The 27,910-nt window shown below is 41.6% G+C and overlaps 2 protein-coding genes across 2 annotated transcripts in view; one reads left to right on the top strand and one right to left on the bottom strand.

Annotated features, from left to right (window-relative positions):
* Window positions 1-519: 519 nt before the first annotated feature.
* Window positions 520-12,069, bottom strand: skic8 (SKI8 subunit of superkiller complex). The gene is made up of 11 exons (XM_083763206.1): window positions 11,994-12,069; window positions 11,518-11,560; window positions 11,354-11,381; window positions 9,776-9,881; window positions 7,840-8,012; window positions 4,416-4,564; window positions 3,339-3,432; window positions 2,162-2,255; window positions 1,188-1,280; window positions 1,017-1,095; window positions 520-745 (listed from the first exon to the last, which is right to left on the bottom strand). Exons 2-11 carry the CDS (start codon window positions 11,527-11,529, stop codon window positions 656-658), a joined length of 918 nt encoding a protein of 305 aa, XP_083619332.1. The 5' UTR covers window positions 11,530-11,560; window positions 11,994-12,069; the 3' UTR covers window positions 520-655.
* Window positions 12,070-22,964: 10,895 nt separating this feature from the next.
* Window positions 22,965-27,910, top strand: part of crabp1a (cellular retinoic acid binding protein 1a) — a 37,884-nt gene continuing 32,938 nt past the window's right edge. Inside the window, exon 1 of the mRNA XM_083763149.1 lies at window positions 22,965-23,236. Within this exon, the coding sequence (XP_083619275.1) occupies window positions 23,167-23,236 (70 nt within the window). The 5' untranslated portion in view covers window positions 22,965-23,166. The remainder of the gene's footprint in view (window positions 23,237-27,910) is intronic.

The following is a 27,910-nucleotide window of genomic DNA, read 5'->3' as shown; positions in this document are numbered from 1 at the left end:
ATCTCAATAAACGTGTAAACATTTTGCGCTGCTGTCTTTATATCAGTGCGCTCAGCGCTGTGCCTGCATGCCCAATAGAACAGTGTGGGGCACTGTGGCTGCGTGCGTATAGAGAGAGAGAGAGAGAGAGAGGGGGGGTCCAGTCCCAGACGGCACGATACATGCACGTTATGAGTATAATTTTATCACAATAGATTTCACTGTGTTGTAGGCTAGGTTTATGAATGGAACACATTGATAAAGGCCCCCCCTGCTGCGTTTCCAATTGCTACGGATGACAGTGTGAAGGCAAACCGCAGCAAATTAAATATGCAAGAATCCCAAAATCTCCGCCCATACGCATGAGTCTACCGAAGTATTAGGTGAGAATGTGACCTTAAAGGGTGTTCAATAAACCTAAGAAATGGAGTTAGGTGGTTTCCTCTCAACAGCAACGATTGTTAATATTGAACACTGACAACTAGCTCAAGGGAGAGGTGCATTTTAAAGACTCCAACAAATGCAAGAAGAGCAAAATAATTACAAAAAAAACTTTTATTTGACCACAAGAGGCCATGCAAAAATAATACAAGTCATTTACATCCTCAAACCAAAACCTGAATTGATCTACACTCAGTGATCCCAGAAGAGTTGTTCCTGTGTTGACCCAGTAGTATCACATGGGGCAGTCGTAGATGTGTATGGCTCGGTCATCTCCAGCTGAAATGATCTTGGACCCTGTGTTGTTGTATTTAACACTCCACACCTGGACAAGGCAGGGGCAGAGGAAGTGAACAAGTGTTGACTTTGACAGCAATTTTTTGATTTAGTTAAACAAATATTCTCTTAAAACATATTCAATGATGTGCACACATTTTCACGATAAAAAAAAAGAAAGTGTGGCACAAAGTGAGTGACGCGTTATCAACTTGTATATCTGCTATTTTTGAATATTCAAAGTATAAAATAATGCTTTTCAGCTCAAATCTAAAATGACACAGATGCTTTCCTGGTCTTAATGGGTTTAAGCATCTCACCTGGTCCTGATGGTCGAAGAAAGTGTTGACACATGTTCTGGTGCTGGCATCCCACACCTTAACACTCTTATCTGATGAACTGGGGAGAGGAAGCAATAGGAGATGAGGGTTTTGAACATGACAGTGGTCGACATTATCATCATTAGTGTTTTGTGACCAGTTGGTTTGTACCTGGACACAAAGTGAGTGTTGTCCGGGGAGAAGGCAACGTTAAGAACCCAGGAGGCGTGACCACTTAGCGTACCTGCCAGGTTGGCATGTTGCCTGCAAAACAAAGTTTATGTACAATAACATTACTTTTTGTTTTTATATACTTTTGCAACTTCATATTAGATTTCATGTTGCAGACAGTAAACATATTACATCTTCTTGCAATTGTTTTGATTTTGTTATATACACCCAGTGTTACAAACAAAATTAAGACGCAATTAACAAAAAGAACATAATTACGGTACACAAATATCTGAAAGTCTGACACTGTCCGACTAGTGTGTGTGTGTGGGGGGGGGGGGGGTTATGTGTATCCTCTATGTTGCGAACAGTTAGTTATCTCTATTTTGATCAGTTCCTAAGATCTGAGTGACTACCTTTTTCCTAAATTGTTTCATTGGAATCGTTCGAGATCAAAGCCCGAGCTCCCGATATGGAATCAAATGCAGGGTCTCGTCAGTCATTACCCAATTTACTCCATCTTTTGTTAAACTCTGGGTCGTCGACAAAATACTTGACATCGTCAGGATTCACATGGATGCAACTGGGACGTATCCTCAGTGATCCTCGCAATCATCATATCCTTCACTCGGGTGACCAAGTCCCGACTTACGTCCCAGTAGCTACCCTCGATTAGACCCACTAGGGAAAGACCAGGGCCACACAATCCGTTGGAACCACTCCGGAATTACTATGCCGGGAATGAGAGGCATGTGGAGGGACTAGGCTCTGTGGGTTGACTCCTGTCCAGGCCCCTTCTACGTCTCATCAGGTCCACTCCTGCTCTCACCAGGAGTACAGCTAGGACCTGTGCGTTGCACCAGACTCCCAGCACCAGACACTTCATTCAGGAGTGGTGGATTCTTGAGCCGCAATGGTTTTGCAGGCTCCTACATACATCTTGATGTGTATAGGACCAGTGAATTTTAACTCACACATCATAGATCTTGATGTATCCATCGTCTGAGGCCGTGACGAGGAGCTGGGAGTCAGGAGAGAAGGTCAGAGACCTGATGGGCATAGCGTGACCTGCAGAAAAACACACACACACACACACACACACACACACACACACACACACACACACACGGAAGAAACATGGTTTATTATCAACCGTAATGGACATTTATCAACCTTTGTTTTAATCCGAAGACATCCATGGGCCAGTACAACCACAGTATTCTACTGTTGGCCACTGGGAGCTGTCCAGTACAATCATAGTTTCACACTAGGATCCTACTGTTCACTGCGACCTGCTGAATACTGTACAAATATATTCAATGGGAGCTGCCCACTTGCCCAGTACAACTACAGCCTTACTCAAGGGCACCACAATGGTAACTTTGGTAAGTGATCTTTTTCCCAAACAGCCGCAGATTGCCACAGGTGATCTACTGTTGTCGGCTTGTGACCAGAAATGTAATTATTAAAAAAAAATCTGTTATTATGTGTGTACAGCACTTGTTTTGAAACATGTGCTATGAATAAAACATGTTAAAATAAATATAATAAAAATAATAACACCTTTTGATGCGTTTTAACTTTTGAGCAGTGAGGTCTTAATACTAGGTTATGTTGATGTAACATGATATTACTTAGATACCAGGTTTGACGTCCACATTATGCTGCATGTATTTATCTTTGAAGCCCAAACTGTACCCGTTTTGTAGCACTCCAATTCCCTTTGAGCACTTCCTCAGCTGACCATGTCCTTTACTCCGGCTGGCACTTTGTAAGTCACTCCGGATAAGAGAGGATCTACAAAATGACTAAAGTTGTCTTTAGTTGTCTTAAATATCTCACTACCCGTTGTGAGATATTTGCCCTGCGCCCTGGGTGCGTTTTCACATTTTTAATTCACTAATAAATTCATTGTTAATTTATAATTTGTTAAATTGGTCTTCGTTAAGACCTCCATATTATTATGGTCAATGCCTGTGTGAAAAGTGGGAGCGATTGGTGCAGGCAGTGAGGAGCTACGGCGGTGTTTCTGACACAGACAGACAGACACACACACAGACAGACACACACTCAGACAGACATTGACTGAATTATAGTATGATGATGATGATGTCTTCTACATTCCTCATTAACATGGCTGCTTCTACATACCTTCCAGCGTGTGCAGAAGTTTCCCTGTGGCAATGTCAAAGATATTGATGATTCCATCGATGGCTCCGCTGGCCAGATACTTCCCATCTGGACTCTGAAATACAACAGCAGCACAACACTCACAGCTCTGTTGATGAATGCTGCACTAAGTATCATCATGTGGGGAAACTACATCTATTCAGATTATTAATGTGATTTCAGGTTGACCTGCTTTATGTTGAGTTAATTTTGAAAAACACCACTGATATATTTTGTCATTTCCCACAATCAATCATTCCAACCCATCTTCCTAGAAATGGCCATTAACCAATTCACTCCATTTTCTTGATATCACCGAGGCAGAAGTTAATGTAAACCATTATGTTTCATTGACCAACCAAACTAAAAACTAATTATATTTTCTCAGAAAACTACTGGAACAAATTAACACACAGTAATTCAGCTGAAATTAGTGTATGAATGTGTGTGTGACAGGGGAACACAATGTAATTTACTGGTATTTACTGTCATTTCTTAAGATGCTACACAGTGAATTAAGTGATATTTCAGTGGTGTGCAGTAACTAAATAAAATTACTCAAGTAATGTACTTAACCCATTTAGGACTGAGGCTGATTTCCCCTATATACCCCAAAAGGGGTTCACGTCCTGACTTTCCCGAATAGGAAATGGTCTTTTTTACAGGAGTATTTCCAAATTTCCAGTACTTCTACTACTATTCTACTACTACAGAGGCAAATATTGTACTTTTACTCCACTACAATTATTTAAAACTTTTGTTACTTTTACTACTAGTAGTAACTACTAGGCCTACTATACAATTTGAAGAGCTTGTAGATCTGCTATTTTCAAAAGATTTCTATACATTTATAAATTTGAAAGCTTGTGAAAGGGGACATTATGCATAATGAATACCTTCTACTTTTGGTAGTTTACGTACATTTTGATACCAAAACTTTGTACTTTTAAAGTAAATTTAAAATTCCGGACTTTTACTGTAGAGTATTTCTACATTGCACTATTGATACTTTTACTTAAGTAAAACATTTTAGTACTTTTTTACGCCACTGTTCCTTACATAAGCAATACTGAGGATAAATTTTCCTCTGGTGTCCAACGAGTACTCCTTCTTGCCACTCTCCACTCCAAAGATGTTGACCTTCCCATGGTGGCTGCCAGTAGCGATGTACTTGGAGTCTGGAGAGAAGGCGACTGACCACGCATCAACTGGAAAACACAGCAGAAGTGTATTTCAGAAGTATTTCTATAAATGAACTCTAGAGGTGGCAGTGGCTCAAGGGGTAGAGCGGGCACGCTCTAGCCCTTGAAACGTTTGATCCCCGGGTCAGTGTTGAAGCAGTGTTCATTTTGTCTACTAAAACCATGACGAAAAATGTTCTACTGCCTTTTTTCAACAACAAAAACTACATATTAAAAACTGAATTAAAACTAAGCTATATGACTAAATATATTGACAATTTTGTCAACAAATGAAACTAACAAAAATGTTAGGGAGGGACTAGTGTAGAAGGGTTCCAGTAGAACTAATATAAGACAAGTCATTGGCTACGTTTACATGAGCAGTTAAATCCCCTTTTCATTCCGAATAGAAGTTCAATCTTATTAAACGTTGTTATGTAAACACCTACAAAAACTTACATCCGAATGAAAACGCTCGATGCGATCTAAAAACCATTCCGATGTCACTGGCCGGATTACTCCGATGTTCAATGTGATTGAAAGAAAATTGGACTCATGTATACACTGCTTCGGATGTAAATTAATTCTGGTCTTTCTGAGCATGCTCATTTCCATTGCGCTCCAACTCCAAGGCGCTCATAAGCCTCATATCCAAGGCACATAGAGCGCGTTATTTCGTGCATTTTGTCTGTGTGTGTGTGTGTTCAACGGTCTCTCTCTCACACTCTCTCTCTCTCTCTCAAAAATAACGAGCGACCCGATACAATAATAATCAGTGTGTTGCGTGCCCTGGCCGTGCTGTAGATAATAAAGTAGGCTACACATAAAAACGAGATGATCACCTTCCCAGCGGAGAAGGGGAGCCCAGGTGGGGGAAAAAAGACGGTAAACATAATATGTCCGTCCCTATCCAAGCAGCAGCCTCAAAACTACTGCGGAATGAAATGATGGGATTTCAAAGTGTCGTCTTTCGTCTCAAAGTCACAATGAATGAACTGCCTATATTTTATGTGTCCAACAGATGGCGTAGTTTCACGTGAATTAACATGTATCATGTCTTCTATCACTTCTCCATATAAACACTCATTCGGAATGACCATTTCCCATGTAAACTCGCTGCAAAAAACATTACATCGGATGTATTTTATTCTGAAGTATTTATTCGGAATGATCACCCTTCATGTAAACGTAGCCATTGTGTTGTGCTCTGAAGATTGTGAGCTTGTATTGTAGATCTTCCATTTTCAGCATGCGATCATGAGATGTATAATCTTAGCCATTATGATGCCATCTGCCAAAATGTTTTGTTGTCAAAATCAACTGTAGATTTAGTCAACTAAAATTGTATATTTAGTCGACTAAAACTAGACATGACTAAAACTAAAGAATTTGCAGTTAAAATCAACACTGTGTTGATGAGCAATGTCGTAGTCGTAGTGTCCTTGAGCAATACCTAACCCCTAATTGCTCTGGGTGAGGCAGGTTGCCTTGCATGGTTTCCTCTGCAATCGGGTGTGTGAATGTAATGCACATTGTACATAAAAGGTGCAATATAAATTCAACATTTAACATTTAGAATTGTTCTCTGGGCACATCCAGTCCAGTTTGTGTTAGAGCAGACTCAAACTTACAAAAATACTTAAGCCCTTTTTATGTGAAAATAAGCCTCTACAAGCTCACGTGTTCCATCACGGCTCAATATTTAAAAATAAAAAAATCTAATAAATTTGTAGAAACTGTAAAAAATGAAAAAACTAAAGAAAGAAAAAGAAGCAAAAATAAAATAAAGATGCATACAGTATTTAATTTTGACCCATCAAAATAAGTCTGAATAAGAAATAGTGTAAGGGAGGTGGAATGACGTAAGGTCAGCTGGAGGTTAAGTGCATGTCAGGGAAAGTGCTTGGCGACAAATAGATGGATAGTGTACAGACAGACAGACACACACACACACACACACACGGTTAAACGTTGTGAGGTTTAGTTCCAGTTCATGACCTATAGAACGTGTCAAGTGTCAACAGCCCTTCCATGTTGCTATCGCAGTATGTTGGATCCAATGACGCAGACATCCACAGTGCAGGAGGATGGCGAGCAACACTCGTGTGCAAAGACACGAAGCATTAAGCTGACTGTCACTCTAGCATATACACCAAGCATCTCTCTAATCCTAAAGCTCACAATGAATCATGATCGGCTAATGGATCTGCCATTTCAAAAGAAAGACATGTTTTCTTTGACATTGCCCAGAATATGGATGTCAGGTTTAAAGGTGAAAAAACAAATGTCATATTATCCATGATATACTGTAACAAGATGAGATGTGATGCTGCTCTCACTACTTGAACCATCACTGCTACCAGGATGGACCAGGTGTAACAGCCTGTGACTAATGGAAGGTGACATGGCATTTAGCTGGCTGCAGGGCAGAGTTCACACAGCACATCATGTCACATCTCTGGGGAGGCAGAGGATGTTTCCTCCTGGAAAGTGAATCCAAAAAACTAAAATGTGGTCCTCAGTGTTTCCCATAGCCAGAGGCTGATAGTGTGGGGGGAGCTATTATGCATGCACGTGTGTGCAGAAAACATTTGTCTTTTAAATTATTACTATTATTCTTTTGCGTGTCTTTTGCATTATTTTGTGGGGCCCCCCCCACACAATAATGCATATACGGTAGGTGAAACACCGGGTCCTTTTATCTACAGATGTACCATATACAGAGCAGAACTCCCACCACGGGGCAATCAATTACAGTTTTTCCACACAAAATAAATAATATAATATATATTTTTTTGGCTGCACAAGTGCACATTTGTGTTTGACTATGAAAAAGTAAGCCTACACGGAGTCATTTTACAAAAGGAGAAATGGCTCATTCTACATAGTCACATAGTTCATGTGTGTTCCATTTCTATGATTGTGTTTTCAATTTTGCACTTCATTGTGCTGTGAATGCTTGGTAGTGTGTAGCAAATGCTTAGTTGTGTGTAATCAATGTATGTGTGTCATTTGAAAATATGGCTGTGTGTACCAAATGAAAACATGAGTTCCATTTTCCAGTTAAGAGATTTGATGGCAAAGAGTCATCACGGAAAAGGAGCGTCAGGGTTTAGCCTTTTGTGTGTGCAGTTGAGAATGTCGTTAGGTTGTGAAAAACGTGTGTTAACAATCGTGAAAATTTTTAATACAGTTGCAACCACTATATTATTGGCAAGTATTTAATAAATTCAAGTTCAAGGAATACAGATAAGACTTCATAAGCTATGCACACACACCGCCTCTGTCTGTCTTGCTCTTACCCGGGCCTGCGTCCATGGATTTGATCTGTTTTCCTGACTCCAGATCCCAGAGGCGGATGTGAGAGTCCAGAGAGCTGGAGGCAGCCAGGGCTCCATTGTGGCTAATGTCCACAGACACCACACCCAGCTGGTGTCCCTCCAGAGTCCACTGGAGCTCCAGTTTCTCATCACACCTGCAGGGGCACATGTGCTCAGTCATTTGAATGTAGCTTCCTGTGGTCCTGTGTGAAAAGGCTGTTATAATAAATAATACAATAGATGAGAGCACATTCTGCATTTGACTTTCAACAATTATAATGCCTTTTTGGAAACCTTTTGAATTTGTGTTCAGAGAATCTGAGGTTCACATATTGTACAGTGAGCAAAAGTGTAAATAAAAAACTTTTTATTTACTTTAATTACATGAAATACTAACATATATATATATAGACTAACGTGTGACTTTGCAACACCGTGTTGAGGATGAACACCTGTAATACTATATACTATTTAAGAACGGCCTTAAGAACGGCTCCAATTGTAGTAGAAATATGGTAAAAAAATATATTTAAGGGACTTGGTTACAAAGATTAGATGCCAAAAAACCTACAGCAGAACATTTTAAGGTGCAAAGGGAAGAAAAACTATGAATAATGAAATATGTACTGAATAATTAAACATCTCTTCGCACTACATTTTTGTTAACAAATTCCAGAGAGATCCTTGCTGATAAAGACCCAAAAAGCTGAAACGAATTAAATGTGAAATAAATATCTTTCACATCAAGGCTTGGACGGGCGTTTATTTAATTTGACTTTTCTTACTATTCATGCCAGTCAGTGTAGACCTGCATGACAGAGGTGTATGACAATAATCTATAACTGCCCCTTGGTCGTGTCATCAGCCGACGTGGACTTTCCTTCCACTGTTACGCTGATGACACCCAGCTGTACATTAAGACTGCCCCCAACCCCTCTGCAGCCATATCATGTCTCACCACCGGTCTTGGGGAGATAAAGGCATGGATGAGCAACAACTTCCTTCAGTTAAACAGTAGCAAAACTGAAGCCCTTCTTGTTGGCACACCACACCAGATTCTTTCATGCCCCATGTCCCATCTCACCTTCGACGGCCAGATTATCCCCTTCTCCTCCTCAGTCACAAACCTGGGTGTCAAGTTTGATCCTCACCTGACATTCAGTGACCACATAAAACATCTATGCAGAACCGCATTCTACCATCTCAAAAACATCTCCAAACTCCGCCCCCTTCTAACCCAGTCAGATGCAGAGAAGCTCGTCCATGCCTTTATCTCCTCTAGACTGGACTACTGCAACGCCCTCTTCATTGGGACTCCTGGCAAACATCTACAAAAGCTGCAGTACATACAGAACAGCGCTGCCAGGGTCCTAATGAGAGTCCGCAAACATGACCATATCACACCCATCCTCTTCACACTGCACTGGCTCCCCGTTACAGCCAGGATCGATTACAAGGTTCTGCTGATAACATTCAACTGCATAAACGGACATGCCCCACCTTACCTACAGGAACTAATCACCCCTCCAAAAACATCCTCCACCCGCACCCTCAGATCTGCAAACAAACTACTACTCCATGTTCCTGACACCAAACTCCGCACCATGGGGGACCGGGCCTTTTGCTCAGCAGCACCACTTCTATGGAATAGCCTCCCCATGGACCTGAGAGTGCCGCAGACTGTGGAATGTTTTAAAACAGGCCTGAAAACCTTCCTGTTTCGGAAGGCCTTTTTGTGCTGAACTGTCACTTTGCACTGTTTTTGTTAACCCTGTTTTTTACCTTTTATGATAGATCATATGTTTTTAACCTTGTAGCACTCTGAGATTCCTTGTGAATGAAAAGTGCAATATAAATAAAACTCATTATTATTATTATTATTATAATGCCAATAATCCACTCCACTAAACAGATGTACCATTTCCAGACTTTGACCATGTCGTCTAATGAACCAGTGACGATGGTTTCTGAGGCATCAGCTTCGCTCTTTCCCCACGCTGCTGTCCAGATGGCGTCATCGTGAGCTGAGAGGACAAACAAATACACATGTTAAACCATATTATCTCTGCTGTCAGAAAAACCACCCACGGTAACTCCAAAATGCTCATAAAAATATATTCTTTTCAGGAAATGAAGAAAACACATTTTGAAAAAAAAGCAACAAAGTTGGTGTTGTGACTTTAAAAAATATAAAAGTAAAAAATTGAGTTAGGTGGTTTCCTCCTGACAGCAATGCTGTGAAAAAACACAAGTGGCGATATTTGAGCAGCCTGGCAAGGAATTAAAACAATGCCATTGAGACTACACAATCAGTGGTCAGTTAACACAAACTGTCTGTATAAGAAGGGTCAGAGTAGGATGTATTGCCTGAGGACACTGGCCTCTTTCAACATCTGCAGGAAGCTCCTGCAGATGTTTTATCAGTCGGTGGTCTCCAGCGTTCTTTTCTATGCTGTGGTGTGTTGGGGAGGGAACGCCAGACAGAGGGACACAGCCAGACTAATTAAGCAAGCAGGCAGGTGACAGGGACCTAGCCCTAGAACGGCTCTTGTTGTTTCATACAGTATGTACAGTATTTCACATACAGAGCCATAGAACCGTCTGCTTAACTTCTGTTCGGGTTACAAATTGGCGGCCTAAATGTGATAAATGCTCCGTTTGTACTCACCCATTAAATAATTCCAAAGACGTGGAGTGAAATATGGTCCTCTAGTTTTATATCCATGTGAAAGTTCTGGCACAAAACGTGTATTTAGTCAATTATCGCCTTGCGATAGGTGCTGGGTAGTTAATCACACCACCTGCCAATTGTGTGACCCAAACTTTTGTGTTTCCCTGGTCAATTGTTGATGACGTCTGCGGTAAACAGGATGTATTCGTAAAATCAGTTCATCGATCATTCCGGCCCCCCCTCGCCCGGAGAGAAAGACGTCCGTGTGCATCTCTTGAAAAAGTGGAGATAATTGACTAAATACACGTTTTGTGCCAGAACTTTCACATGGATATAAAACTAGAGGACCATATTTCACTCCAAGTCTTTGGAATTATTTAATGGGTGAGTACAAACGGAGCATTTATCACATTTAGGCCGCCAATTTGTAACCCGAACAGAAGTTAAGCAGATGGTTCTATGGCTCTGTATGTGAAATACTGTACATACTGTATGAAACAACAAGAGCCGTTCTAGGGATAACAGGGACCAAGCTTGACTCTTGGTCTCTGGAGCTGTTGGACAAAACAAAGTGTCTGTCTGTCTGTCTGACTCGCCCCAACACTTTCCCACAATTTCAACTCGTTTTTTAGTTTTCTTGCTTTGAAATGTCTCTCTGAAAATGTTAATCCATAGAGGGTTTATTTTCTTATGCCATGCCTAACCACATAATGATATTGGGATATCTCAGCAGAGTGTCACCACTAAAACAACTTGCATAGAAATGGCTATTTATTTGATACATAAACAATATAAATACATGTTGATCAATATGTATATACTCACCATGCTCTTGCTTGAACAGAATGCTGTACTGAAATGACAAAAGTGCAATGTACCTGTCAGATGTCAGACTACTTTAATAGCATAAAAGACACACACACACACACACACACACACACACACACACACACACACACACACACACACACACACACACACACATTTACCTGAGTGCTCATTGTTGATCCTGAAAGCTGTTACTTCTATAACCTAAAAAAATTAAACATAAAAATGTTGTTATACAGAATAGGTTCCACTGACAGCACCACGTACGTTTACTGTGCGAGACAATCTGGAGCGACAATTTAATTTAGCTTCCCACAAATGAATGAAAAAACGCCGGGGACGAATGTATAGAACAAGTGTAAACATTACATTTATTATTAGTAAACTAATAAGAAAAGAAATAAAGAAAAAAAAACATCTTTGGTTGGGATGTTTTGGTTCACAATAAAGCCCCACAAATATAACTACGAATTTGTCAACAATGGTATCAAAACAGCAGCAGCATTAGCATGCTTTTCAAGCTTCACAGTTCACATAGTAAATAAAATACATTAAACCGATCCCGTCTGAATATCCGAGGCTAGTCATAATGACAGGTTGCAGATAACAGTTAGAGACAAAATATAATGTTACTTACATTACATCAAATAATCCACGTAAAATGTAGGAATAAATGTGCTCGTTTACATCTGAGCCGCCATGACAACTACAACGCGTCACTTCCGCTTTCTTCTTCGTCATAGTTAGATAGATCATTGCATTACGTGCATTACTGCCAACTAACGGATGTTCTGTGAATTACTGAGTACGGTCCCAATTAAAATACGGTACATATACAATGCCAAACATTAGATCCTAGTAGAGAAGACACTACACATACACTATCTGTCCCTGCGAGCAGGCTACAAGCGTTTAACCCACGCCCCCTCCCCCCACTCCGCACGGCCCACACACACACACACACACACACACACACACACACACACACACACACACACACACACACCTGGCCTGCTGCAAACTGACAGACACGAGCTTCTCCTTTTAGCACCATGTGCTATCAGTCCCGACATAGGGACTGAGGGCACATAATGGGCTAGAGCTCCTTATGTTTTGGTAGTAAAAAAGGGGGAAATAAAATAAACAACTTAGTAGGCCTAATGTAGTTTACCTCATGGAAGTAGTCTACTCTGTCTGGTTACTGTTAGTAGGAAGCGAAAACTGCTTAGTTGCAAGTGTGTGACACTTGAAAGAGAAGTTAATTAATCTTCATAACAAACTGCTTGGTCGCATATTCTGCAGGTGAGTAAGCATTAACGTGTGTCACTGTCTGTGAGTGTGATTGAGTGTGCTGTGTGCAGCCATAATAATACACACAATGTTTTGTTTGGTACTTTGGGATGTCACTCAGCACCAAATCCTTGAATGAAACTTCATTCTTTAATTGAAAGTAATATTGAAGTGTTACAACCTGAATTGCACATGTTACATGAATTTATTTCGAGGGTCTTTAGACTAAGTCAAAAACTGCTAAAATCCCTAAAACGAAAGAAAGCAGCAAATGAAAGAAAATGAACACTCACCTTTTAGTTTCTCTAATAACAACCTAAAACATAAACCTTTGTTGAAAAAAACTAAAGTTGTCCTTTAAATGGTCTCTCTCAGCTCCACCTGGCTCGTGTTGTCCACAGGTACACAACAATAAGCCAGGGTGACGATGACCCCCAAGCTCAGCCTCTTCTCAGCACTGAGTCCATTCTCCTGTGACATGCTGGACCCTAGGGCCTGCCCTAAATCCCTGACCACTGCACTACACCAGAATGCTTGTGCAGTACAAAAGGCTGAGTGAGAAGATGGCAGGCAGCCAGGAGAATGAGGCTGGTCGGTGCCATTGATGCTGGGAGGAAAGTACTGGCCAGCTATAGCCAGATGTATGGAAGATGAAGATGACTGGATCCATGGGTTCCACAATTTGACCCTGGCATAACACAACTGATGAAGTCAGGTAGGAATATTTATATATTTATATATTTTTGTCTCCACCAGTCCGTCCGTCCGTCTGTGTACAGCTAATCTCCGGCACCGTTAACCCAAATTCTGCACACACACACTCCATGCACTGAATCTCTGCCCCAAATTTTCCAGAATGGCCTGTTATAGCGCCACCAGGAGGCCGACTTTTGTAAAACCTTTTGATATCACTCCTCCAGATTCTGTCCAAAAATCCCGCAAATCGTTATACAGTATCTCTAGTCATGTGTCCAAGACGGATCTGTCTGATATTTCATATTCCATCCTAATTGGCTAACATTGGCTTTCAAATTTGCAGGATTGGCCCGTTTTGAACAAGAAGCCTCAAATCATGAACGCAGCGTGCAATTTACGTGAAATCTTTCACAGACTTTCATACTAGTAGTCCGGTAGCCCTGGTCCAGTGCTGCTTACAGCGAGTCTCTCTCTGACGCCCTGTGGAAGTCCCTTCCGCAGCCCTTTTTCTCACTCCCGTGCGAGTGTTTACAATTCCCAGAAAATAAACAAAACGACGTAACTACTCACCGACACAAAGCCTGCTAGACCTTGGTAAAAGTCTATTCTCGAAGCTGGGAAGCATCTCAGGTCCCCAGCTTCTCTGCACTTTCTGCCATTTTAATAACGCAATGTACCCTAAATTTACCGGGAAGAGTCATTTCTTATACTATGGCATTTCCGGGTTTTGCCTGTGCCGATCTGGTTGGATTCATTTTATTTAATGATTAAAATAGTGCATTTTAGAGAGAAGCTCCGAGAATAGACTTTTACCAAGGTCTAGCAGGCTTTGTTTCGGTGAGTACCGGTAGTTACGTCGTTTTGTTTATTTGCTGGGAATTGTAAACACTCGCACGGGAGTGAGAAAATCGCTAGAGGGCTGCGGAAGGGACTTCCACAGGGCGTCAGAGAGAGACTCGCTGTAAGCACTGGACCAGGGCTAGTAGTCCAGCAGCCGACAGGCTTCTTTTGTTTAAAGTGGGAAATTTGGTATATAGTCTTTTTATATAGCTTATTTTTAGTCCAAGGAGTGTATTTTGTGCAAAACTAATGCTTGGATATGGATTCAGAATCATGAAAATCCCTGGTTTGACATTATTTTACATTTTGCCTGCCGTAGGATGTTAATGGTAGGGTCACAAGAAACCCCTATAAAAATTTGCCCAATACTTTCAGCCGCTCAGCAAGTGGATTCATGAATGTATGTACAGTATATAGACAATATTTTAGACCAATAAAAAAGACTATATACCAAATTTCCCAACCGTCCACCTCGGCTGCCGGACTATAGGCTGAGGAATTTATCCCACCCTTTTCACATTGGAACAAAATGCCTAAAATCATCCAATTGTCATCCAAGGAGCAAGAAGAAATGGCACCCTTTTCACATTGGCCTATTATAGCGCCACCAGGAGGCCACAACCTGACCTGCCCTGGTGGAGGTGTGTGTGTGTGTGTGTGTGTGTGTGTGTGTGTGTGTGTGTGTGTGTGTGTGTGTGTGTGTGTGTGTGTGTGTGTGTGTGTGTGTGTGTGTGTGTGTGTGTGTGTGTGTGTGTGTGTGTGTGTGTGTGTGTGTGTGTGTGTGTGTGTGTGTGTGTGTGTGTGTGTGTGTCATTTTAGGACCCAATGACTGGGTGGCAATGAAACATGTTCAGTAACTGTTTCTGGCTCTGGAATTGAATGCTGAATCTACAGTTTGTGTTTTATCTGCCGTTGAAGGTGTGAGTTGTAACAGTATGTGTATGTGGTTCTTGAAGCCTGGGAAGTAAGACTGGGACCGAGGCTAGGAGTTGTGACAGGGTGGCTGTTGGTTCATGACTGGCTGGCATGGTGGCAAAACTGGCAATGTAGGCTGTGTTGTGTCTATGTAGGCCTATTCTCTCTCTCTCTCTCTTGTATCACGGCACTCTGTCTTTAAATACCAATCCCATTGATATTCCACCCTGAGTCATCCCCTAGCATGTGTTGGAATTAGGTGGGTCATGGACTTAAAGCTTCCGATGATTTGAATATGACACTTCCGCTCTTTATAGTAGCCTATAATATGACATATACCGTGACTGCCGGGATTGTTTAATTACGCAAACGCATACGCAGAAGTATTTGCGCCTGTAAAATGCATATGTGGCATTGTGGCATAATCATTCAGTAGGCTACTGGGCATAATCAACTGTAGCTGATGTTTTTCTTTCTTTTCATTACAAATCATTACAATTTTAATGATTTTACATAGACCTACTAATATTCTCATAACTAATAAGTAGGCTACAAAGTATACATAAGCATGAGATTCATAGTTTGCAGATCTTAAAGCTCACAACGAGGGGCGGCATGATGCATTGTGAATTTAGTAGTTTGACTTTGGAGATTGAATATATTCGGTGCGCAACACCGCTGAACGCCAGATAATTGCTCGTTAATAGATTGATTCTACCTGCTGCCTTGTGCATGAAAAATGAGCGCTAAACATTTTGCCTAATCTGCAGCTAGTTAACAAGAGAAATTGCACATAGGCTACTATACAAAGTATAACAAGAGGAATTAGAAAGTGATAACAGGCCGTTTATAGAGGAATATGGACAGTAAACGATGTGTTTATCCTACCTGGGGTCTCTCCATGCAAAGCCGTTTTGAAGTTACACAAAGGCTTTTCCGTGACATTTTGGCTGCTTGCGTGCAAAGTATATAATTTATTTAGAGAGCAAGTTGAAGCATGGATAGCACCTTCAGAATGTTTAATTTCCACCCAAGAAGACGAGGTCCATGTAGCCGGGAAGCCACAGGCCCAAAATTGGACAGGACAAGTGATGTCATGCCGTACTTTTTATTTGTGCTTTTTCTATTCATTTGGTCATTAAGGTCCACATAATGAGAGGCCTGCTCTGCCGGAAACATCACGTAAATTCCATCATGCTTGAAGTAGCATGTGACAATTGTGACATGTCAAACTAGGGGGTTTTCATGATTCTGAATCCATTCCAAGCATTAGTTTTACACGAAAAACACTCCTTGGCCTAAAAACGGCCATAGTCGTCATCACATGTGATGAGGTCAGCATAAATGTGATGAGGTCCGCACATTTGGGCACATTTTGGCAAGTGGCTATGGGCGAATTTAGGCCAAGGAGTGTTTTTCGTGCAAAACTAATACTTGGAATGGATTCAGGATCAGGAAAACCCCCTAGACTAGTTTGACATGTCACAATTGTCACATGCTACTTAAAGCATGATGGAATTTGGAAAATGTTGCCTTATATTGGTTGTCTATGGTATACAAAAACTGGCCATAACCTTTTTTCGCGATGTTTCCAGCAGTCTCTCATTCTGTGGACCTTAATGACCAAATGAATAGAAAAAACACAAATTAAAAGTACGGCATGAAATCACAGGTTAATCCTTAACCGTTGAGCTTTTGGGCCTGTGGCTCCCCGGCTAATGCGTGCTGTGCACTGCGCAGGAAAGACCTGCCTGTGAGAGGGACGGACAGACAGCCGTGGTCGCGTGCTGCCTATCTTAGATATAATAGCCTATATACTAATCTATTCTACACTACACCATTATAGTAACAATAATGTAGATCATCCGTTTTTTCTTGTCTTTCCAGATTGGTAATCACCATAATTTATATCTGTTCTCCGAAGATAGCTCAACTACAAGCTCACGGGCTGCAGATCGGCTATTTTCGGAGAAGAGATTTACATTATGTGCAAATATAAAATATAATATAAATTATGTAAGTTGATGTGTTGAAATAAACCATTTAGCACTTCATGAACAAATGCACAAACAATATTAAAGGCTTCCCTTTACAGGTCAAACAACACCATTCATTCACATATAAAGTACACATGCGGTTATGAAAGGCTCGTCATAAACCTGCATCATTTTAAGTAAAACAGAACGCATCATGTTGCTGTAAAAAGCCGGCTGATGATCAGCCATCTGTTGTAGTGGAGGTGGAAAGCCTGGTGACTTGAGGTTAGTTTGGAGGGGGCGAGGGGACTATGGCGTCACCGTTTCAGCAAATAGCCTGGTGACTTGAGGTTAGTTTGGAGGGGGCGAGGGGACTATGGCGTCACCGTTTCAGCAAATAGGCGGCATTCGCTGTACACACGGAGACGACAAAGTAGCTTCTCCGAAGTTTGTCACTCTGGGGAAAAAAGAACTGTTTAAAAACGCTGTCTCCGCGTGGCAGAAAGGGCAGATCGGCTAAGTACTTGTGCGGGTAACTTGCGGATGGAATCGCAATAGAAGGATTAGTACTAATACTATAATATTATGTTGTATACATCTCAACAGGACATATCTAAATATAAAGACTAAAGATTCAAAACACAGAATTTGGGATAAAAACAGCAGATGTTAATGTGTACAATGGACAAGGTTCTTCAATGCATAACTAAACTATAATTCATCTATAATTCATTCCTTTCATCTGTCTGGTCAAATTATGGGTGTGTCCAAAATTACAAAATATCTTGGGCATATCATAACAGATACCTTAGACTTAGAGGATGACGAGGACATGTTTAGACAGAGGAGAATGCTATATGTACAAGCCAACATGTTGGTCCATAAATTTCACCATTGTACTACGGATGTTAAGGTAAACCTCTTTAGAGCTTATTGCACCCCTCTCTACATAGCTCCACTGTGGGTGAAGTATAAGAAAGAGAGCTTACGCAAACTGCAAGTAGCCTATAATGACTGTCTTCGAATGAAAAAAACCTAGGAGCACTAGAGCCAGTGGGCTTTTCTCTTCATTGGGTCTCACTACATTCATGGCTCTGTTGAGGAACCTGACATTCAAATTCATGAGCAGGCTGGATTGCTCACTGAATAGACTCATTGGACGGATGACAGACCCAGGCCGTAGTTCTGTAAGGTACACTTCTACCATCAGAGGACACTGGCATGAGTCCAAATTATATTATGTTCATTCAGTATATTTGCTTCAGATACATTACGATTCACTCCTGTTCTTTCTTCTTGTGTGTGTGTGTGTGTGTGTGTGTGTGTGTGTGTGTGTGTGTGTGTGTGTGTGTGTGTGTGTGTGTGTGTGTGTGTGTGTGTGTGTGTGTCTAGGACTCTCTCTCTGTATTTCAGGAACCGGTCCCTGGTTCCATTCACTCCCTTCACTGGTCATCATAATGATGTCCTCTCAGACTAATGACTCATAATGGTCCATTGGGGGAAATGCAGGCAGTGTGTAAAGCAGCTGGCACAGTGCATTAGCTGAAGTATGTTGAAAGTACAGGCACAGCTTCTGTTTTAACTGGCTGCAATGCAACTTTAAGGCGATGTTCTTTGGGCAAAATTCAAAGTTATTTCCAACTCTCTGTTTTTCTGTCTGTCTGGTATTTGGTCAGTTTATCAACATCACTCTACACCTCTCTCTATATACTGTAAGTAACAAAGACATTTGCAAGTTTGTATTACCATCTTTGGAAAACGCAGTGCAAAGATTAGTGGTGATTTAGCAGAGAACTACTGTAGGTCTGTTCATATCTAACCCCATCATTCTCGGTTGTTGTGTATTCGAACATTTGGAAGTATCTCATCTCATCTCACCATAACTCCTCCTCCGCAGTGAGTCTGGGTTTCAGTATGACAGGCCATAGTGCCTTTGAACCTTGAGAATCCGTGTCAAACCATTTGAACCATCAGACAGTTTCAGTTCGCTGTGCGTCCCACTGGGCTTATAGCGTTGTTTGGCGAGGATCAGAACCTTTGCTCTGATCTGTCACTCTCAGTCAAAATCAAAGCCTCTCGTCCCAGGAAGAAAGAAAATACTCAACGAACAACTTCTGAGGGCTGGTGTGGTATATGGTATTAATTATTAATGTTAGATGGTTCTTAAGAAGAAAGAAAATTGATTAAGAGTCTTTCAGTCTTGTCAACAAGATGAAGAAGAACCACAAACTAGTGTTTCTCTCTCTCTCTCTTTCTCCCGTTGTCTGTCGATTCTGAATGGTATTAGGAACAAAGACCACAAAGAAAGCGGTAACATAGTATTGGTCCGATCTCCCATTAGTCCTTCCTTTACCCACTTCACGCCATTGCCATTAATCTACGTCAATTAAAGCCAATTAATCAATGCTAGGCTCAACGCCATTGGCGTAGCTCTACGGCAATTGGGCTTTTATAGTGCTTTCGATTGATCAAGTCATAATACTACTCACGTCAGTTTCAGGTTGCTAGTTGGTGCTGTCAATAACACAGGATCGTGCCATTAAGATAATTGTGGCCATAATCACCCATTCTATCTGTTTCTTTAAATCGCCTGTATCTCCTATTCCTTGTCCCAGATGGCATTTTTGGTCTATTGGTTTATTCCACGGCCCAGAGCCGATGATGTGACCTGCGGTAAACATGGAAATGGAATGATGTTGCATCGTCACACACAACATAAGATCACAACATCCGGCCTAGATGTTTGGCTCTTCAAAATAAGAGGTGAACAGGGAAAAATGCTGGCGTGAATTATATCATAATTTAGCAATAAATGCTAGCGGTCACATGAACCCTAGCATTCCTACGCTGGGCATGTCATATGTGAACATTCTGTGAAAATATCTACGAGCTGAAACCTAACTGACACAAAAATGTACAGCTTCTCTCATCTTCAAGTCGAAGGTAGTGATTTCATGTGAGACATAAGCATTTTGGTATACTGTAGCTCTTCTCAAATTCTTAAATACAAGAAAACTGAAAACTGAAAATAAGTAGGCTATTTCTGTGTAAATCTTGTAGTGAGAAGTAGAGTAACTTCGAGAGAATTTCTTTGCTACAACAGTAGTATCTTGCCCCCGGGCACACATGAAATCCTTTTATGTGTTTTTGGTCATGGTTGACTGCAAAACAAGACACAAAGGAATGCAGTGACCAAGTAAATGAACCCCATAAACCCACAACACAATATCGCAGATACACAATTTACATACAAGTTCTCAGGAGTTATCCTGCTTCAGGGGTAAACAAGGGAACATTCAATGAGCCACCTCTCTGGAGTTTCAGGGTCATTTCCCTTCCCCTTCTAAAACTGCTTTACATTGATATTTTAGGCATTCAGCCGATGCTCTTATCTGCAGCTACTGGAACAGGGAGAGAGGTTCTTTAAACCTTTAAACTTAAAAAAAGATCTTCTAAATCCTGAGAGTTTTCCGAAATACCTATGCTTCTATATGAGTGGTGCTCAATATTTCATGTCAAGGACCCCAAAAATTATATGTAATTGGCCACCGACCCCCATCTGAAAATATGTTGTTCCAGGAACCTCTCAGAAGCAAAGATTTGAGTTAAAGATGTTCGCTCTGAAAGAATATACATTCAAAGATTTGAGACACATTTTCAAGATGAAAAAATAAAATAGCAGACCTACAAGCTCGTAGCACGGCACTCTGTGCCGCGCTATGAGCTTGTAGATCTGCTATTTTTCAATAGCTAAAGTATAACATAATGCTTAAAACACCAAAAGGGGTTCCCGTCCAGATTGGTTTAAAGACAGTGACACTGCTGCAAACCCAAGACCTGTATGTAGTCATACTAACCACTATAGGACACTGTTTTCCAAACGGTAATGGGACTTGTGTCTTAGATACATTTTTATGGGTCGCGAGTAAATACCCCGTCAGAAAATGTCTCTTTTGGGTCTTGAGCTAAAAAGTTTGGGAACCACTAGGACAAACTGCCTCCCAGTTTTACTTACCAATCAGTCAACCGTGTAACGTGCATTCCACATTGCATTGTGTTCTATATGCGAGTCCTGTATGTTCATTTACGTTGTTGATAGTCCTCTGTTGTTTAATGCTGGGTTGTCAGTTGTCACGTGCACTCCACCATGTGCCAAAATACAAATGCCTTGAACCTCATGAACCTCACAAACCTCATACTTGGTCGTTGTTGTTGCTGTTTGCGGTTATGATTCTGAAGCAGAATGGGAAAACCCACACAGATGCATTGAAACAAAGGGAGGGATGAGTTGATGGAGGGCATCCCACAGATCATCATTTCACCACAAAGTACATGTCCTAGAGCTGGATGGGTGCCAGAAGCAGACACACAGAATCTGAGAGGAATCGTATACCAAACACAGGAGTATCTGATTCTGAACTATAGCTTCCCAGAAGCAGATGCAACCTTTATAATCAGAAAGGAATAGTTAGTTTGAATTTGAAGTTAAAACAACTTCTGAAAGAAAAAATTGCACTGAATAATATATGAGTGTGCACTGTGCAGTCCCCAGGTTTATTTCTCTTTCTGAAATAATAAGTTTATTTTTTTTGGATGTGCAGGAGTCCCTTGTTTAATTTGAGAGAAAACAAAGGACAAAGTCTAGTTAGCAGGCATAGACTTAAAAAAGGGAAAAAGCCTTCCAAGGAAGGGACTGAACACTCCAGGGAACAGAGACAGACAACTTACTGCATCAACTTATTTATTAGCACAACACGTTTCGCCGTGAGCTTCATCAGGTGCTCGACGAACGAAGCTGCGGGTCTCGACGAAGCTGCGGGTCCGGTTTAAGCCCTCACCAGGCGCACCTCTTCTACTACAGTGAACGGCAGAGTGACTGATGTTAGTCTGCCTCAAACGTTACTCTTTTACCTGCTTTTTACTAACACTAACATTACCAAGACGCCCAGAACATCTAGATGAACCTGTGTAGTTTATGGCTGCTCCAACAGTAGTGGCAACATTAACAATAAATAAAAACGGAATGTCAAAATATCCACCGCGGTGGCTGAGACCAGAGTCATTGAGTAATGGTTGAGACAAAGCAGTGAAAGGTCCTGAAAGATACATAACGTCAGTCTTACCCAATACCCAATCTTTCTGTTTTATGAACACAAGGCTGCTGTACTTTATACCTCATACTTTAATTGCTTAGTATGAGGTATACTCAACAAACTGACCACATTCCCTGTGCGCATTTTCCGAACGCACCCATAGGGACCTGTATAATGAATGGTTTATGCAGACAGCATTATATGAAAACTATCTGTAGCTATCTGATTCTTTTAGTTATTTCCTTTTTTTTTAATAAAAAGTAATGAGACTGAACTAAACTAAATCGGCATGGTAATTGTTTATGCAAGTTTTATACAATGGTGTGATTCCTCTCTACAAAGTTACAAACTATGGCAATATTAACTCTTTAAACTATTACTCAAGTCATTGTTCAAAAATACGTGTTATCGTGTTGCCACATAAGCTCTCAACGATTTTGCATGACAAAACAAATCGCTGCACACAAATAATGAGAAAACATGTTTTTTCTGCTGGATTAATGGGACAGGGCATTGAGTGGGAGGGATCCCACCCTCATCCTAAAGACTATAGTGCATTTCACACACACACACACACACACACACACACACACACACACACACACACACACACACACACACACACACACACGCACGCGCATACACAGACACACACATCAGCAGCTTGCACAGTGAATCAAGAGAGAGAGAGAGGGAGAGAGAGAAGCCCCAGGAAGAGACAAGTGGTATAATAGTGTGAAATAAGAAGTTTGAACACCAGTGCAGAGAGGAGACGGACAGACTGAGGGAACGAGAGATATACAGATAGACAGGAAAAGAAAGAGGAGGGTTGTGAGAGAAAGTGTAAGAGTGAGAAAGAGACAGAGGAGGGAGGGAGGTAAGGAGGGGAGAGAGACAAACATATAGACAGACAGACAGAGAGAGAGATTGAGAAGGAAGTACAGAGAGCAGAGAGAGCGGTCCAGGGTCTTTGCCTGGTATTATTCAGACCTCTGCAGTCATGCCTAACTTTGCCGGCACCTGGAAGATGAAAAGCAGTGAGAATTTTGATGAACTTCTCAAAGCACTGGGTAAGACACCTCTGTTATACTCCGTCTGTCTGTATCCCTCCATCACCCCATCCTCTCTTCTCTTTTTTCCTCTTTTTCTTCATCCTTTTTCTTCATCCAACCATCCTTCTAGCTACTGTCTGTCTGTCTGTCTGTCTGTCTGTCTGTCTGTCTGTCTGTCTGTCTGTCTGTCTGTCTGTCTGTCTGTCTGTCTGTCTGTCTGTCTGTCTGTCTGTCTGTCTGTCTGTCTGTCTGTCTGTCTGTCTGTCTGTCTGTCTGTCTGTCTGTCTGTCTGTCTGTCTGTCTGTCTGTCTGTCTGCCTGCCTGCCTGCCTGCCTGCCTGCCTGCCTGTCTCTCTCTCTCCTTATCCGTAACCCACTGCTGCTTCCCTGAATCTCATGCGAAAGGAAGAGGACTCTCCATCACAGCCGCTCTTTCGCGACAGAGCACCTTACTTCCAAACAACAGTGTTGCTTTTATTTCTCTCTCTCTCTCTCTCTCTCTCTCTCTCTCTCTCTCTCTCTCTCTCTCTCTCTCTCTCTCTCTCTCTCTCTGTGTGTGTGTGTGTCTGCAGTCTCTTAAGAAGATGGAAAGGGGTGAGGAAGAGAGGGAGAATGAGAGAGGGAGAGATCTGAGCTGAGGAGGGAAGCCCCTGTGGGTTCCTTAGGGCAGCAGAGATGTGAGACATTGCCAGTCAGTATTCCATGGCACAAACAGGCATGGTATTGTTAGTGTGGCGTCCCAGGGCATGCGGCGAGGAACAACATTATTCATGTTAAGCGTTTAACTAGGGCATGCATTAGCAATGCCAGCGGAGGTCTGCCTCTGTCTCTCTCTGGAGTCCTGCTACGCTATTCCCCTGCTTCCCTTTTGTTCTTTTATCTCTCTCTCTCTCTCTCTCTCTCTCTCTCTCTGTGTGTGTCTTAACTCCTGATAGTGATGGTTTAGGATGGGAGGAGTTAAGTGGGTCAGTCGATTGTGTGTAATAGTCACTGAAACAGACTTGGGTATTCAAGCCAACTACAAAAAAAAAGGGAGAAAGTATTTTGAATAATTTTGCAATCTGCGAGTGAATATTCCCTGTTGCGCGGGTGTTGGAATGCCTGTTGTAAGACAGGGTTGTGGTGATGACTTGTGTTAACAGCTGGCCATTAACTGGAATGAAGTGAAAAGCTTTTTACAACTTAACAACTACTTATCGTGTGAGACTTTGGTAAATGGGCCTGTCTGGCATATACAGTAGCATGAATGCATACATTTTCAATGTGTGCGGTCCCCTTTGGAATGAAACTGAATAAACCCTGGATGGGTTTGAAGTTCCTAAAACTGAATAAAAAAGAGCATCTTCAGCCATTCCAATCATTCTATTGTGACACCACTTAACATGTGTTACAGTCCAGCTAATCTTGAGTTCCCCCCAGAACCTTCTCTGAGACTCTGTATACTCCAACATGCCTACCGTTCGCAAAGTGTGGTTTGGAAAAGTGTGTGTGTAAAAGTGCATCAAACTAATTGCATAACATGGATGATATATGTACAGTATTTGAAATGCCACCTGACAACGATCTGTTTATTGAGAGTGTACACAGCTGTTGGCAGGGCCGGATTAACACCTCTGAGGGTTTTATGGCGTTATATTGGCCTAGAGTCCCAGTAGCCTACACCGCCCCAGAGTGACAGCCAGGCAGTAACAAACACATTATTTTTATTTGACCCACATAGTAAGCAAATGGGTAAGAGAATTCGCCAGTGTATTTCAGTGTTTTTACCTTTTTTTGTCGAGCCACCTGACGCGCTATGCATGTAGAAAGCAATGCTGGATGGTGGACGTGCGTCTTTTATTACACCAGAATCACGGTCACCTAACCTCACACAGCCCAGTGGGCCCACCCACCTTGAACAACAGCCAATCACCTAACCTCACACAGCCCAGTGAGCCCACCCACCTTGAACAACAGCCAATCACCTAACCTCACACACCCCAGTGGGCCCACCCACCTTGAACAACAGCCAATCTAGCGCAGTGTTGCTGCTTTACACACAATTGCACTTTTCAGCTGCCTCCTCACAAACAATAAAACACTAATCTTTTTAGACACCATTTATTTCATTTGGATTAGCAGGGACATTATCTGTGGAGCACGTGCCCAAAAGTGCCCATATGGTAGATCCGGCCCTGACTGTTGGCATTCTGTTTGACATGTAGCTTCTCCAGGTCATAGCTTTGCAACCCCCGATGCCTTTACTTTATTTGTTTATTTGGACAGGACAATGCATATTAATGGACGTCACATGGACGTAAATACACCAGATATAGCACAGTTGCTAATTTTCATCCGCAGTCCTCACAGGAAACACAAAACGGAAAAACAGACTGTCAAACAGTGGATTACATTTACATGACATTACATAGGGAACACAGCATAAAAAATAAATACACCTAAAAAAATCATAAATGGTTGCAGCTTTGGTTTTCAAGCAACCATTTTTTCAGATTGTATTTAAATGAGGGAAATGTAGCACAATCCCTTATACGCAGAGGAAGGCCATTCCATGCTACACAACCCTGTACTGAGAGGACATTTTGGCAGAATATTGTTTGCCGGTGCGGCACTTAGCAGTCTCCTCGAGTTGTTGCTCTGGTACTGATTCCCCTATCAGGCTTTCGTTTAATGAATTCACTTAGGGGGGGCGGGCACAGCCCATGTAGGGTCTTGTATATGACCCCAACCAGTTTGAAGATTTTAAAGTTATCAAAGCTAAAAGAAAATTGCCTCTGGAGGATGTTACAATGATGATATGAGCGGGGCTTCCTGTCAAACACCTTGAGTGCACTCTTGTAGAGCTGTTCTATGGGTTTGAGAGTAGTCACACCTGTGACTACAGTACAGTACAATACAGTTTGTGAAACAGTATTCAATGTGTGATCGGATCATACAGTGAAGATACGATCTGGCCGCTCCAACTGTCAGGGATGGTCTAATTTGTTTAAAATTTTGAAGGTTGAATTTTATCGGTTGAATTTGATCGCCTGTTTGGATTCCATGTCAACGGCAATGCAGCACTGATTGATATAGGTCCTTACGAAGGCACCCTCCATGTTTAGCCAATTAATTTCAAATAAGAGAATCCTTTATTGATACTGCTGATGCACTGTATTGCACTGTCATGTCGTCGTCGAATGCGTTAGAATCTTTCTACACTTAATGCATTATATATTTAGTATTTTCACTGAATCAGGGTGGCACCGTGGTATTGGCAAACGTCTGATCGTGACATCATCACTAGAACTCAGCCCTCCATCCTCACACACACATTCACTGTGTCTAGCATGAGCAGATCATTCGTTTCCTCTGTTACATAAGATCCCAGTCGAAGAGGGAATTAGTTAGCGTGGATTACAGCAGCGTTGTGCCGTCACTCACTTCCCATATACATCTGTTTAGAGAAAATTTATAGAACGTTCCATACATTAATGCTCAAAGAGGCGCTTCGTCAGACAGAAAAAATAACTATATATATATATATATATATATATATATATATATTTTTTTTTTTAAAGAGAGTGGGCATTCTACAATACAGTTTGTAGCCTATGTATTCTTTATTAAAACACACCATAGGAAGGCTAAAAGGGAGACAGCGTAGGAGCTAGACAGACCTTAGTAAAGCTGAGATGTGGAAAATGGATATCAATAACATAAAGCAAACGCATCATAATTACGACCGGAGGTTGCAGTTAACGATGTAACCTTACGTTTTTGACACCTAACCCACATTAAGGTCCGGCCCTACCTGGGCCCTCATCAAACCCTGTACATTCAATACACTGCGCCCGCTGCCACCTTTAGATCTCCATATATGGAGCTGACCTGTTCTGACATTCCATATCTGACCTCATCACACCCTGTACACTCAAAATACGTTCTATACATGGCCAGTGCACGCAAGGTCCCTTCTCGCCCTCAAGCGTCTTACTGGTACAATATCATATAAATAATCAATATGATTGGTACAAGGCTACTGTATTGCTGAGCCCAGTATTCCTTTATTATTGTTTGTCAGGACACCCTGATGAAGGCGTTGGAGCCAATAGGCGTTGGTGTGTTAAATTTGTTCCTACTAGCCCTTTTTAAGGTCATGAGTGCCTGGTCTGGGACGTTCCCTCCCTTCCCTGGGTGGCAGTGAGGTGAGACGAGTGACGAGTGTGTGAACACAAGGCAAAGGCCAGATGGTCCTGGCAGTCACACATCACAGGGCATGGCAAAGTGGCTTAATGCCACACACCGGGGTGGTGCCACCAGGCTACCACCAAGGGACAAAAAGGAAACCGTACTGGCAAAAAGGAAAGTACTGGATGGTCATACTTTAATGGGGTTATTTGCAGAGGTGGACGAAATACTCGACCCCAGTACGAGTACAGATACTCCTGGTCACATCTATTCTAGCTCAGTCAAAATGTTAATCAAGAGTAAAAAAGTAATAGCTTTTAAATATAGTTAGTTAGTATTCAAAAGTACATGCTTTTAAAATACTTAAAGTAAAAGTACAATTAAATGTCTTATATAAATTAATTAATTACTGAAAAATATAAAACGGCCAACCTAAAAGTACTCAGTACTTTACTTCCTAGAAATGTCAGCTATTACGTTACGCTAAATGTAACATACTAAAGTAGGTAATAGGTAAAGTAGG

The sequence above is a fragment of the Protomyctophum parallelum genome, assembly GCF_964188405.1.
Source record: "Protomyctophum parallelum genome assembly, chromosome: 4".
Lineage (NCBI taxonomy): Eukaryota > Metazoa > Chordata > Actinopteri > Myctophiformes > Myctophidae > Protomyctophum > Protomyctophum parallelum.
This window is presented reverse-complemented; position numbering and strand designations above follow the sequence as displayed.